The sequence below is a fragment of the Neolamprologus brichardi genome, chromosome 18 (genome assembly GCF_056152115.1).
Source record: "Neolamprologus brichardi isolate AB-2024 chromosome 18, ASM5615211v1, whole genome shotgun sequence".
NCBI classification, from domain to species: Eukaryota; Metazoa; Chordata; class Actinopteri; order Cichliformes; family Cichlidae; genus Neolamprologus; species Neolamprologus brichardi.
Genome location: NC_142121.1, coordinates 21240172 through 21252737, shown reverse-complemented (window position 1 = coordinate 21252737; position 12566 = coordinate 21240172). Strand labels below are relative to the sequence as shown.

General features: G+C 40.1%; 1 protein-coding gene across 6 annotated transcripts in view; it reads left to right on the top strand.

Moving 5' to 3' along the window:
* The window catches only part of kmt2cb (lysine (K)-specific methyltransferase 2Cb), an 81925-nt gene that overhangs the window by 40980 nt on the left and 28379 nt on the right, over positions 1-12566 (top strand). For 5 of the 6 annotated variants that reach the window (XM_087831597.1, XM_006786465.2, XM_006786463.2 and 2 more), the window contains 13 exons: positions 97-812; positions 2164-2286; positions 7025-7141; positions 7294-7398; positions 8682-8786; positions 8877-9058; positions 9445-9609; positions 9713-9819; positions 9927-9998; positions 10124-10336; positions 11078-11197; positions 11417-11542; positions 11639-11769. In XM_087831597.1, coding sequence (XP_087687723.1) covers positions 97-812; positions 2164-2286; positions 7025-7141; positions 7294-7398; positions 8682-8786; positions 8877-9058; positions 9445-9609; positions 9713-9819; positions 9927-9998; positions 10124-10336; positions 11078-11197; positions 11417-11542; positions 11639-11769 — 2282 coding nt within the window. The remainder of the gene's footprint in view (positions 1-96; positions 813-2163; positions 2287-7024; positions 7142-7293; positions 7399-8681; positions 8787-8876; positions 9059-9444; positions 9610-9712; positions 9820-9926; positions 9999-10123; positions 10337-11077; positions 11198-11416; positions 11543-11638; positions 11770-12566) is intronic. The other variant, XM_006786464.2, reaches the window with a different exon arrangement.

Genomic DNA, 12566 nt, shown 5'->3' with positions numbered 1-12566 from the left:
ATAAAATAATGTGTCATTTTTTTAAAAAAAAATTTAAGATGTAAATTTTCAACCAAATCTAAATCTTTGTCATTAATAACCTAATTCCTTCTTCAGAAACAAAACCAGCAGTAAGAGCCCAGCTTGCATCTACAGAGAGTCCTGCGTCTTCAGTGACTCTGAGCCAGGAGTCTATTCCAGCCCAACACTCTACGGAGGGACTACAGACACAGGACACCACAATACAAATCAAACCAGCAAATACTGAGGCCTGCCCTGAAAAGGGCATGGTCAACCCCAGCACAAAGGATTTTAAGGCCATCATCTCAACCACCAAAGAACCAGGTACTGCATCAGTACCCTTCACGGACCAACCGATGGTAGTCGCACTACCCCAGCCTTCAAATATGGATGTAGTCAGGGGTTCTTTCCTGGAAACTAATCCAAAAGAACTCAACAGTGATAGGAGAGAGGGTATTTTTCACAGAAACCTGGCAGAGACTGTTAAGCCCTCCACTTCTACATCAGAAGAGATGGACACTACACCGGAGAAGCCAAGTATGCCATTTCCCAGTTTGTCTTTAGAGGAGAAACCCCTTAAAACAACTGTGGAAAGGCTAGCTGAAATGGTTTCTTCACCTTCCCACTCCTCCCCTCTGGCTCGAGGGACATCTCCCAGAGAACTAACTCAGACCCAGATTCTAACGTCAATGAGTGACCACAGCAGTGTAATGCCCACCACCACTCTCATAGCATTCACCCCCAAAATTGGGATGGGAAAGCCAGCCATCACCAAGAGGAAGTTTTCTCCTGGGAGACCACGAGTGAAACAGGTAGGAACCTGAACATCATGTCACAGCGACTGTTGATTTTTCTGTCCCCGTCTGTCTGATTCTGTGATGTTCCCTGTCCCACTAATAAACCAGAACAGTGTAGGTTAACAACTGGTGCTTGTATCTTGTGCACTCCTAAATCTATGTGGGTTGGTGTCCTGTGGGTTTATGGAATTAGATTATGTTGGGTTGAAAGAGTTGAAGAAACTTGTGGGGTTGAGTATATGTTTTTCAATGAAATTTTAGGACAACACAGTGAATGGTGCTCTATCCGCTCCTTGCACTCTCTTTACATGAATGTGCACAACAGGATTAGTCACAGTGTTTATGTAAATCTGAGTTGAGTGTGTTTTATTTTTTATAGGAGATGCAATTTTAGAGCTAAATCACATTTTCCTGATGGCCCTCGCTATCTTCCACCTATAGCATAGCAATCAGTCTCCCTGTTCATCCAATGTTCATGTTGCAACCATCAGTCACTGTCCTGTTGAGGATGAGCATTCATCAAATCACATATTGCAGTGACCATTGCCATTATCACATCCTATTTATCTCATTATTACACCATCAGTGACAGTGAGTGACTTGTGGCTATATTAAAAAAACATTTAATCTTATAATATTAGTGTTTAGAGTTTATAATGTAAACTGAAAGCTGACTGTCAGCAAAATAAATTACACTCATGACTGTAATACACTGTGAATGATGCCAGTGAGGGTAAACTAACTCAGTTGGCACCGTTTCTTTCTACATATATCCCATTTCTAAAATCAACATATGAATCCAACTAATTTGTTACACAAGGCCAGGAAAAATCTCTTCCCAAAAAATTTGAATGCTGCTTTTCTATTTAGCATGTTTTTATCTGATACACTCGTCTACTGAGGTACTGACGCAGTGCCCCTGTTTTGTCAACATGCCAAACATACTCGGTTGTCATGGCAAGAGGTAACAGGGCCTCCTTTCCTGCTTTATGGTGCCTTGATACCCCTGGCAAATTCTGCTGCTTGAAAAGCAACTAACACAGTGATGCTCTCCAAAGATGCTTCTTAAGTTCATGTGCATGAAAGGGTTCGCTTTAACAGAGAATGCAACCTAATAACTCATCCTCTTTCTAGTCTGGCATATCAGATGCTCTCTTGTACCTCTGCACAGTTTGGGTGTGTATTGAGTGATTCCCAAATGGCTACAGTAGGAGCTCACTACATTTCTCTAACATCTTTCTTTGTATGTTTTGTTTCTTTGCTGGCTTGGTTTTTAAGTTGCTGCATTTTTTTTCTTTTATTTTTGTCGCCCTCCTCCCTCCCTCTCTCCCTCTCTCACTTTCTCACCCACCCCTCCTTACCTTAGGGTGCATGGAGTCCCCATAGCAGTGTGAGCTCACCCTTGTCCTGGTCACCAGACCAGCCAGAGGGTTGGGACGTCCTAAAGACCAGGCAGTCCTCTGGCAGTCCCGGCTGGAGCATCAGAGTGGTAAATACCATGGCTCACCAGAGACGGCAGGGCAGCAGCTGCCCTCTGTTAGCCCTCTGTTTGCCAAAGTGACGCGCACTCCCTGAGTGTTCCTGAATGTCACTAATGTGTACTGAAGCCAACAACAACAATTACTGTAATCTTAAAGTGAGAGGGGTAGTCGCATACCAATGACTAAGCTAATGACGTTTTTAGGGTGAAAGTGAAATATTACTCTGTACAAACAAGATAATTTTGTGCTTTTACAGATTGGAATTGCGTAATCAAGGGTATGGTATAGTGCTAAAAAGGATTTTATTTTTATTTATTTATGTAATTATTTTTTAACATGCCACTATTCTGGAAGCCAAAATTCAAGATGTGCAGTTCAAAAATCTCGAGCAGCCTCTTCATTTCTTTATATTTTGCCAGACTTTATTATTTTTTGTTTTTTTTAAGTGATCATGAACAATTTTTCATCAGCCTTTGTGATCTTCTTTTAAAGTTTTCTTTGGACATTGGCTGTTTTTTCACTTATTTTCAGTCTAGTGCTTGTACCTGACCATTTCCATATGTTTTTGTTTATTAAGCCACTTAACACTGATCTATGAATCATTCAGGTTTTTAAAAAAGGGACTGGTTCACGGGATGAACCAGTGTTGTTTGCCCACAGCAGATAATTTAGCTAAGAATAAATTTAAATTGTATCTTGTGTCTTAAATTGTAATTCAGGCATATTTATGCACCAACAAAATGATTCACAAAGAGCTTTTAGCTAAAATCCTGGCATATCTTGCATTGTATGCAGTGTGCCCTTAAAAACACATTTGAGGAAACTGGTTTGTGGCGAACAAAAGAAAAGTGACAAGGCTAAGGAAGTTTCTACAGTACATGAACAGTATGTGAAAGCCATGTCCTTAAGACATTGAGGGAGGGGGGGAATCAGCAAAGACCTGGCACAGTACCTGAAGAGATGCATCTCGCCCTTCAGTTGATCGATATATTGTTCACTCAAGTCTCATCAGAAATAATCTCAGTGGAAGGATGGCTGCCAAACCATTCATAAGGAAGGGAAACTGGGAGAAGAGGTGAAGATAGTCCATGTTACATAAGAACTGGCTGAACTGAAAGTCCTGTAACAGTCTGTAAGTGTAGTCTGTAAAGCTGCAATAGGTCTGATGGGGTGATTAAAACCAAATTTTTAAATTTTTGGTTCAGATCATTGTCAGTATGATTGGAGGAGGTCAGGAGAGTCATTTTTTAGATGGCTATGGACACTCACTGTTTTACCAGTAAGTGTCCATAGCCATCTAAAAAACATGCAGACTCTGTCATGGCCATTTTCCTTGTTAAATGTAAAGAAACGGGGGTGGCTGAAGACTTTTGCACAGTACTGTAGCTCTCAGCACTGTATCCGCAATGATGTTTTTTGATGCTGCGAGAAGCGTTGTGTAGTACAGGGACCCATATTATCTTAGCTGAACACATCAATTAATAACACACAGGATAAACAATGTGGCACACAACATTTTGGAAAACTTAAAATGTAACACAAATAACTCAACATTTTCTAAATGCTGGGTACTGTTAGCAGACTATAATGCTTTTTTGCTGGTTAATTTTGGAAGGGCTCAATTGCTGCAGTGCATTTAAGAACAGAAAATACATTTTCCGATGAGAATACAGAAAAGGCCAACTAGAGGTGCACCGCAAGAATTTAAGGTCACAAAAGGAGCTGTGTCTACTGGTTTGTTTTCTCTGGTTACATTGCTTCTGTATTTCTTCTATAGTTTGCTTTCTGTGTTCTGAACCTTGTTCAGGTAGATACTCGCAACACAGCAAAAAGCCGTTAAGCAGGTGAAAGTGAAGGTAATGCATTACTCAAGGCTTTTTGTTTGCCAGCAGCGGCATAATCCTGAGTGAAGGAGGAAAAAACAAAAAAACAAATGCAGATGGATTCAAAGCTTGAAGACAAACAACATTTGAAATGTATATGCATTTGCAGAATAAAGACAGTGGCTAAAACAGTTTAGAGTAATAACAACAATGCATAACTGTTAAATCCTCTTATTTATGCTATTGTAATACAAATAGGTTGTATTTTTTATTTTCAATGTATTGTACCACTAAAGCTATTAATGACACATGTTTGATGTAACTGGAAAACTGGACATTCTTGTTGTAATTAATAGATCATGGGAGTACAGTCTTTGTAGCAATATGCCGTATTTAACAGGTCTCCACTTATGCCCCAGAGATAATTATAGTTTGATCGTTAGGGTTAGAAATAAATGTCAGAATCAGAAATGCAGTAGGAGCGGACCTTTGCAGAATACAGGTGTGGAAAGTGTGTGTGTGTGAGAGTGAGTGAGTGAGAGAGGGAAACCTCAAAACAGTTTAAAAAAAATGTTATAGGGCATTGGGCCCTATAACATAGCAAGGTTTGACACATTTAGCATGATCTTTTTGTTTTTGTTTTTTAAATTATGTGACATTTAATTATGTGACTGGAGGTATTATTTTACCGTTTTTGGAAAATCTACCTACATTTGGTTCTTGGTGTTAATTTCAGACCTTACACAGAGCAATCTAGCAAGTGTTTGTTTTTGTTTTTTTTTCCTCTAAAAAACTACTTGATGAACCCATCTGTTTATCAACATCAATCCAAAAGCTACCTTCAAACCATCAGGGCAACATACTGTAGGGCACAGTGCTTGGCGAAGAGGAAAAACCAGCTGCAGTGAGGAGTTTCAAAAGCTCCCACGTAGAGATTTTACCCAGTTGGGTCAGTAAAGTATTTTACATTTATTCGCCAGTTCATTTAGGTGCTTTGTTTGTTTTTTTTCATTTTCCAGAGCCATCGGCTGTCTTACTTACTTGTAGACAAACCTCTCGCTCTCATGTTGATGTTTAGTTTCTGTTAACCAATTTCCACTGGCTCAATGACCAAGCTACTATTGTGGAGGACCTTGTATTGTAGCTTCTTCCCAAGGAAGCTGCTACAGCTAATAGTGAAGGTCCTGTCTTGGCAATCCGGTGTAAGCTAAAGGGTGCTGCTATGCTGAGCTCACCAATGCTAGAGAGCAGAATAAGAGCTACCAATTGCACTGAGGGTACATGTGCATTTATTGGCTAGGTGGTTAGACTTTCATTAGACAATTTTTGCCATCTTTGTAAAGAATACCAAAGAAAACCTCGCAGGCTATCAATAAAAACAAGTCTCTTATGTTATGCCTAATGTCACTTTTATGCTCACCGCTTGCTCCCTTGACGTCACATCCGCTGGCGCTTGCGGCCATTTTGGTGTCACTTTGGCTGGTTGTGCACCTCTCGATTTTTGTAACCTAAAGCATTCTGTTGCTGGTGCCATGGCTGGGTTACAGGCACAAGTATACAACTGTATCAGTTTTTATCGCCATTTTATCATATCAGTACGGAGGTTCACAGATTATACAAAGAGAGAAAGGGCAACAGTTTGAACGGTAAAGACTTGGTGGAAAAAAACTTCAGCTACAGTCACAAAGCTAAAGCTAGTCAAGATGGATTCTTTTGTGATTGTGATCATGGTCTCATGAGAATCCCGGTGCATTGCACCTGCCTTGTTGCACAGTAGCTGTAAGTGTTACATTTAACCAAACGGGGAGCTGTGGGCAGGGCATTGAGACCACAAAGCGGTCACTACAGATACATCAAAGTTACATGAGCGCCAAAGTAACACATTTTTAGATCAAAATAATAAAATAAAATGGTAAAAAATAATAACTATATAAACAATCTGGGAGAGAGGAGGAACGAAAAGCTGAATATTAGCTCAGATAATTGGCTGATCCTTGCATTGAGTGTTCCATTTCCTCTTTGTCCGCAATGCACTAATGTGTTCTCTGTGTTGTACTTAAACCCATTCAAGTAGCTGTATTTATTAAAGTACATTGTTCCTCTCAGATTTTGACTCTATGAGAAGTCTAAGCCAGTTTGTTGCCATGGTGACAGCCATTACTCTTAGCAATACTGGGTAAGGGTTAATTTGTACTCTATGGTAGGGGGTGTAACTCAGGTTAAATACCATCATACAGTGCGCCTATTAGGAGGAATATTGAATAGGCGAGACCTGAGTTTGGGATCAGGGCCAACTGTGGGATTTTAAGGGCAGGGACTGAGAAGTTCAGTTAAACATAAGTCAGTCATTCGTGATTAGCTAGAGACCTGCTGTCAGAAAGGTGCAAAAGGCAGAGTGGAACTCTGTAACAGCAGTTCAGAGGCCTCTTTCACTTTCTCCCATGCTGGTTGTCTGGAAGTGTACCTCTGAAATAACAGTCATTTCCATGAATTATCAGAATGTCAAGAACCAGGTTGATTTTTTTCCCCATCATATCAAACACTGACGTGATGATCAAATGTTACATATTTCTGAAATGTAGTTTTGACCCTTAAAACAAGCTGACAGTTCTTTTAAAAAACACATTAAAGCCAAGTATTACTAACAGACTGCAATAGGTAAATTACTCATCGTGCGGGCTGTACTTTCAGTAGCAGCTTGCATCCATATAAACAAAGAAAATCATTACCTCTCTGGGCAGTAAAAAAAAAAAGATTCAAATAATATATCAGAGGGTAAAAGAAACCTTTTAAAACTCTGGCTACTGATCAATTGCATATGCAAGCATAAAACCAACTTTGGCGCTTTTGTCTGCCTGCTTTAGTTTGTAAAATGTGATGTAGTCATTATCAGAGCTTATGTTTTTGGTCTCTTTATCTACAGGGGCGAGGCTCAGGCTTTCCCGGGAGGAGGCGGCCAAGAGGGGCTGGTCTGTCAGGTAGAGCAGGACGTGGCAGGGCCAGAGGGAAAAATGGAGTGAGTCCCAGCATCAACCCTGGGGTATGTGCTGTTTCTGTTTGAGATATTGCACTACATTAAAATTGGTGTTAGTTTTCCCTTCAGCTATAGACCCTAATGAAATCTTCCAAGCAGCGTTATCTTTGTTTGTCACACTTTGTTTATTTTGTGGGTTTTTTTCTCCTTCTATGCAGGTCACCACAATAGAAAACCCATACCCAATCAAGGAGGAAGAGGAGAATGCAATGCATAACACAGTGGTCATATTTTCCAGCAATGATAGTTTTACGCTAAAACAGGTGTGTTTTTTCTTTATGTTTACACATAAGTGTTCAGACATGGTTCATTTTGAATTTCAGACCTTCAACGTGCAAAAATTCATGGGTTGCAATTCAGTCTGTGCTTAAAAAGATTTCTCCCACTGGAGATCATTAATTCCTGTGGAGATACTGCCTGCAGGAAACACAGTCAATTATATAACACAGGATCACACTGAAATTCGATTATTTCTTACTTTCTCTACCCCAAATCATATCTGTGTGCTGATGTTTTTCTCTGTAAAATATGAGTGATTGCTGACAGTCTCTGCAAAATATTAATCAAGACTTTGAAGTAAGCAGAAACTAGGGTTTGTATTGTAGTACATTAATTTCTAGAGAATTTTAAGAAGACCGCTGCTTATCAGCGCAGCTATTTACGCTTAATGCAATCAGTACTGTCATTCGTGCTTGCAGTCCTCTGACAAAAGAGAGAGGTGTGGAAAAAAATGGAAAAATAAATATGATAAAGTGTGAAATACAAGCTTAGAAAATGGTAAATGGCCTGGTATTTATATAGCGCTTTTCTACTTTACACTCAAAGCACTTTATACAACATTTCTCATTCACACAAGCACTTTTTTTCTACATTTAAGTGCATTCTAGCTAACATTCACACTCATTCATAGTCCAGTGAACACATCGCAGAGCAACTTGGGGTCCAGTATCTTGCCCAAGGATATTTGACATGCAGACTGGAGCAGCCAGGAATCAACCCGCCCACCTTCCAATTAGCAGATGACTTTTTCTACCTTCTGAACCACCCCACCCCAAAATGGCTGCAGTAGGCAGTTTTCTTTCTTTTTTTAAATTGAGTTTCTTTTCACTTTAGAAAAGTATGTTATTGTATGTGTATATTGTCACATCTTTGTTCTGCACTGCAGTAGCTAAGCTAAAGGAATGACAACTGCACAAACAATAACAAGAACAGCCCAAATTATGGGTTGTTCCACATATTTTGTCGCTGCCCCCTGGTGACAGTAGACAGCTACAACATGTAGCTCTGCTAAGGACCAGCACATCAACATGCCAGTCTCTTACAAAAGTGTTTTTTTTTTTTTAATATAAATACCTTTGCATGTGACAAGCAGACTTGACAAAAGGTTTGACAATAGGCTGGAATTCCTATTCTGCAAAAAATGAAATTAAGCAGCTGCGGATTTTATTTGATTTCATTTGTTTTGTTTTAAGTGGTAGTGTGTTAGGGGTTTTTCTAACCCTTGCTTCGGGAAGTTGGGAAACTCAGTGTCCTTCTTCCTTTTCAGGACATGTGCGTGGTGTGTGGGAGTTTTGGTCTTGGTGCAGAGGGCCGTCTTCTGGCCTGTGCTCAGTGTGGCCAGTGCTACCATCCATTCTGTGTCGGCATTAAGGTACAGTATGTCACTATTGAGTTTGTACATTAGAAGTGGCATTTGGCAAACTGAACTACATGAAACGGTCCCCTTGTCATTTCCCCGTAGATCACCAAGGTGGTGCTAAGCAAAGGCTGGCGCTGTCTGGAGTGTACCGTATGTGAGGCCTGTGGTCAGGCCACAGATCCTGGCCGCTTGCTGCTATGTGACGACTGTGACATTAGCTACCACACATACTGCCTGGACCCTCCACTGCAAAATGTTCCCAAGGACAGCTGGAAGTGCAAGTGGTGAGTAGCTTTATGATCATTACACCAAAATTTGCTTCAGACAGGCAGTAATTTAAATTAAAACTAAAATTTAATGTGGTAATTACTGAAAATGACTGAACATGTTTATTGTTACAAGCAGCGCAGGCAATTTACCATGTTTTACCCTTTCCTGTTTGCCTTGTAATGCTTACTTGCTTAAGTCTGTTTAAAAATGGTGTACGTTATCAGATACACAAAGAAACAAGTGTTTATGGACTGGGATGGAAACAAAGAAAATATTTCATACATTAGCATCATGAAGACAATGTAGGGAGGAGAAGGGATTTTGCAGCACAGATAAAACTGTGTTATCCTTTTTCAAGTAACCTGGGTTAAATGACCTCCGTCCTTCCTGTCTCCTGCAGGTGTGTGTCCTGTACGCAGTGCGGTGCCACCACCCCAGGCCTAAGGTGTGAGTGGCAGAATAATTATACCCTGTGTGCTCCCTGTGCCAGCCTTTCAACATGCCCAATTTGCTTGGTGGACTACAGCGAAGGCACAATCATCGTGCAGTGCCGCCAGTGTGACAGGTGTGTAGTTTTTCTACGAACCTATCAGGTCTAGAGGATCATTCTCAACCAATTTTCCAAAAATAACTGGTTCTTATCAAGACTTTTTTTTTTGTGTACGCAGATGGTTTCATGCGTCATGTCAAAGTCTCCACTCAGAGGAAGACATAGAAAAAGCTGCAGACAGCAGCTTTGACTGTACAATGTGCCGAACTTTCAAGACCACTAAAGGTGGGAGCACCATAACTTTGCAAAACATATTTTGTTGTTTCAACAAAAAGAGAAAATCAATGCACCTTAATTGTGACATTTGTTTGTTTTAATGTGTGTTCCTACAGTTGTGACCAAGATCAGAGACACCACTGAGCCACTACCAGTAACACAGATTGTCACAAAGGCTAAAGAAATTGGTAAGGTCACAAAAGAACAACAGAAAACAAACGATCAACTTGGGTTTTTTTGTTTGTTTGTTTGTTTGTTTTCTTGCACAACCTCAGTTTATTGACTACACACAAACATTTTTTGGTCGTTTCAGATCTGTCAAGGACCTACACCCAGGATGGTGTTTGTTTGACAGAGTCAGGACTTTGCCAACTCCAGAGCTTATCTGCTACAGCGTCACGGCGTAGGAAGCCCAAACCAAAACTTAAGTTGAAGATCATTAACCAGAACAGCGTGGCAGTGCTTCAGGCTCCAGTCGACCCCCTCTCAGAGCTCTCTCGTGATGAAGACTTGGAGGACAACAGAGGTACATGTCTTCACAGAAGCGTCTTTATTTTCAGATGATTATCCAAGGTTTTAACCCTGTTATCACATTTTCTGCATTTATCTACTTACATATGTACTTACATATGTAAATATGTAGCAGCCGGCTGGTGTTTTGTATATTTTTGGTTGTGTAGGATAAAATAAAAAAAAATATTAGCAGTAATGCCTAGAAAAGCCAAAGATATAATTTTAACCCCAGTGTAAAATTGCAATCGCTGCATGCCATGTTGCCTAGCAACATGACATATTGTATTTTGATGTGAAGGCTGCTATAACATGAGCCGAGAACTAGCTAGATGTGATTAATGAGTAAAGGTATAGGGAACTATAGATGGATAAAAGATGAATAATTGCAGATGGGATATTCAAAGCAGGGTGTGACTGGACGCCAAACTAAAATTTAGCCAAAAAGCATAGATTTCCCCTGAGTTAATAGTAAAAGAATTAGCATGATATTTACTTACATGTATTGAAATTCTCCCTCTTACTCAGAGTTAATAAAATGTTTTAAGAATGAGATTACAAAAAGAGATGGAAAATTGGAAATTGCTGTCCTGATTAATGGGACTGGTGAACTTAATTTCAATCTGGCTAATTTTCTGCCACTAAGTGGAGTTCACAAAGAATTGACCCTGGCATTGTTCTGAGGGGCCTGGCTGGGATGTTTTCTGCTGCAAGGCTGTCACTCACCATCACTGGGTGCTCTGTCTCTCTCTCACAGAGGCGGAGCTCCTAGATTGTGAGGCAAAGTCTGACTCAAGCCTGGAGCGAGAGCCAGCAGAAGATGACTCCAAGGGGGCTGACGGCGGCAAGAAGAGGAAGAGGAAACCGTACCGGCCGGGTAGGGCACCTGATTGAAGGAGACAGCTCCTCTGAAGCGTAAAATGGTGCAGTACATGGCCGACGCTGTAGCGAAGCACTGCCATCTCACGGCCTCTCTGCTGAAAGCTGAATACAATGGACAGTCTATATTTAAAATATTGAAAATTGAGTAACCTTTATAACTGCAAATAAAATGTTTATACGTATTATAAATATATTTCTTATAACTTCTTAAAAGGTATCGGTGGGTTCATGGTCCGTCAAAGAAGCCGTCCAGGCCAAGGTCCGGGCAAGGCTAAACGATCCCTCTGCAGGAAGGATTCTTCTGGCTCTGTATCGGAGAATCTTATTGGAAAAGATGAAGGTTTGTGCACCAGAATTGTACGTGAATCTGTCTTTCAAAATAAGAGATAACTGTAGAACTAGAAGAGAGTGGCTATACTTTTTCTGTTTATTACAGGCTGGCCAGAGGCACTGCCGGATACTCCTGTTGATGAGACGCCCCCTGGACCGGAAGTTCCAGAAAAAATAAAGAAACGATATCGAAAGAAGAAGACAAAACTGGAGGAGGCATTTCCAACCTACCTGCAGGTCTGCTGTCCATGATAGCGTCCATCACTGTTTGCTTGTATATACAGAATTAGAATATATTGTTACATTTCTATATCACGCTAACCTTGTGGAGTATATCTATCATGGAGGAATTTATTTTATAGATTTACTTCTTGATTCTATTTTTTGTTCTTTTTTTAATTTTGGAAATGGATATTAAGTTTAAAATAAATAAATAAATATATATATATATATATATATATATATAGTTTATTTATTAATTTATAATTAATTAATATTTATAATAAATTAGTTTATTATTGTGCAAATGTTCCTCTCCTGTGCAGATTGTCTGATCACATCATGAAATGGTTGTTAAATGTGTTTTATCTCACCCTTGGGAAGGTTGGAATTTCAAGTGCATCCAAGTACAATGCCTTGAAACCAGTTGCAGAACTATTGTGCTTAGTGCGCCTTCTGTGAGCCTTTTTTATTATTTTTATTTAAAGGGGAAAAGCCTAAAGATACTCATATTAGAGGATAGATGTTTTTGATCATGCCCTTTAAACGGCTCCTATCTTAGTTGTGAATTGACACACAAAAGCTTAACATGGATGTAACTCCAAGGCTCTGTGTCCCCAGTTAGTATCTGTCTGTCACCTTGTGTTGGCTAAAACATGGATATGTGATGCATTAAGCCACCGGCAGCTGTCAGTGCTGCTCTTTATCCCACCATGGTACAGGGGTGACGAGGGATATTGAGTCTAACCTAAAGGTCTAACACAGTGAAGCTTATTTCATTAGTTATTAAGACAGCACCAGGTTGGGCTTTTAGT